The sequence below is a fragment of the Limulus polyphemus genome, unplaced genomic scaffold (assembly GCF_000517525.1).
Source record: "Limulus polyphemus unplaced genomic scaffold, Limulus_polyphemus-2.1.2 Scaffold9555, whole genome shotgun sequence".
Taxonomy (NCBI): domain Eukaryota; kingdom Metazoa; phylum Arthropoda; class Merostomata; order Xiphosura; family Limulidae; genus Limulus; species Limulus polyphemus.
Window position 1 is genome coordinate 5,654 of NW_013675165.1, and position 1,795 is coordinate 7,448.

General features: G+C 32.4%; 1 protein-coding gene across 1 annotated transcript in view; it reads right to left on the minus strand.

The window, feature by feature from the left end:
• LOC106475977 overlaps positions 1-1,795 on the minus strand; it is a 15,090-nt gene that overhangs the window by 5,097 nt on the left and 8,198 nt on the right. Inside the window, exon 4 of the mRNA XM_013936653.2 lies at positions 1,006-1,129. Coding sequence (XP_013792107.2) covers positions 1,006-1,129 — 124 coding nt within the window. The remainder of the gene's footprint in view (positions 1-1,005; positions 1,130-1,795) is intronic.

The following is a 1,795-nucleotide window of genomic DNA, read 5'->3' on the forward strand; positions in this document are numbered from 1 at the left end:
AATGAAGAACAGAATCGATTGAGAAGTTTAAAAGTCATGAATGTGCGTGTGAAGTAATCTGTGGTTTCTTTAGAAAGTGACAAGACCTACCTTCTACAATGAAGAACAGAATCGATTGAGAAGTTTAAAAGTCATGAATGTGTGTGTGAAGTAATCTGTGGTTTCTTTAGAAAGTGACAAGACCTACCTTCTGCAATGAAGAACAGAATCGATTGAGAAGTTTAAAAGTCTTGTGAACAAATTACAGATCAGGGAATTTTTTAAATACTTTTTTCATTCCTTATGCCCCCCTCCTCTCCCCAGTGCTAATTCTGAAGGCCTATAATGCTGAAACCAGGTGACCAAATTGTGTAGATTTGTGCTTGACAGTAACAATCATTCCTCAAAACGTTATTTTGTTAAGTTATATTTGTTCTAATGTTTATTGTATTTCTAGTTTACTGCTGTTCATGGTGGTCTTGGTGTACTCTGTACTTCACGTGGTTTTTAAAGTTTATTGTATTTCTAGTTTACATATCTAATGTACTTTGTTAGGATGATAAGGTAACTGTCTGATCAATCAATAACATTATATCTAATGTACTTTGTTAGCATGATAAGGTAACTGTCTGATCAATCAATAACATTAAATCTAATGTACTTTGTTAGCATGATAAGGTAACTGTCTGATCAATCAATAACATTATATCTAATGTACTTTGTTAGCATGATAAGGTAACTGTCTGATCAATCAATAACATTGTATCTAATGTAGTTTGTTAGGATGATAAGGTAACTGTCTGATCAATCAATAACATTATATCTAATGTACTTTGTTAGGATAACTGTCTGATTGACATTTCATATTCTTAGACAAAATAACACTAAAAACGAAACCTTTAAAATGATCAATTAAAACAAACTTAATATTAATAACATTAAAATATACAAGGTTCTCTGTTCTGAAAGTTATTATACATCATTTGGATAAATGAAAAAACAAAATATTCCAGAAATAATACTTACTACGTCTATCATCATCTACACTGTCTTCATCACCATCATGAACAATCCAATCATGCTGATCATCAATATTGTTCAGAATCTTCCACTGGTCTTCATCACTTCTGTTAATGAAGTTGTTCCAAGCCTTGAAGAGGATCAAAAACCACTGATGACAAAAACCAGGTGAAGTACAGAGTACATCAAAGCCATCATGAACACTAGTAAACTTGAAATACAATGAACAGTAAAAATCACTTGAAGTACAGAGTACACCAAGACCACCAGTAAACTAGAAATACAATAAACAGTAAAAACCACGTGAAGTACAGAGTACACCAAGACCACCAGTAAACTAGAAATACAATAAACAGAAAAACCACGTGAAGTACAGAGTACACCAAGACCACCAGTAAACTAGAAATACAATAAACAGAAAAACCACGTGAAGTACAGAGTACACCAAGACCACTAGTAAACTAGAAACACAATAAACATTAAAAACCACGTGAAGTACAGAGTACACCAAGACCACCAGTAAACTAGAAATACAATAAACAGAAAAACCACGTGAAGTACAGAGTACACCAAGACCACCAGTAAACTAGAAATACAATAAACATTAAAAACCATGTGAAGTACAGAGTACAAGACCACAATAACTGTCTGATCAATCAATAACATTCCTTATCATGCTAACAAAGTACATTAGATATAATGTTATTGATTGATCAGACAGTTATCCTAACAATCTACATTAGATACAATGTTATTGATTGATCAGACAGTTACCTTATCATCCTAACAAAGTACA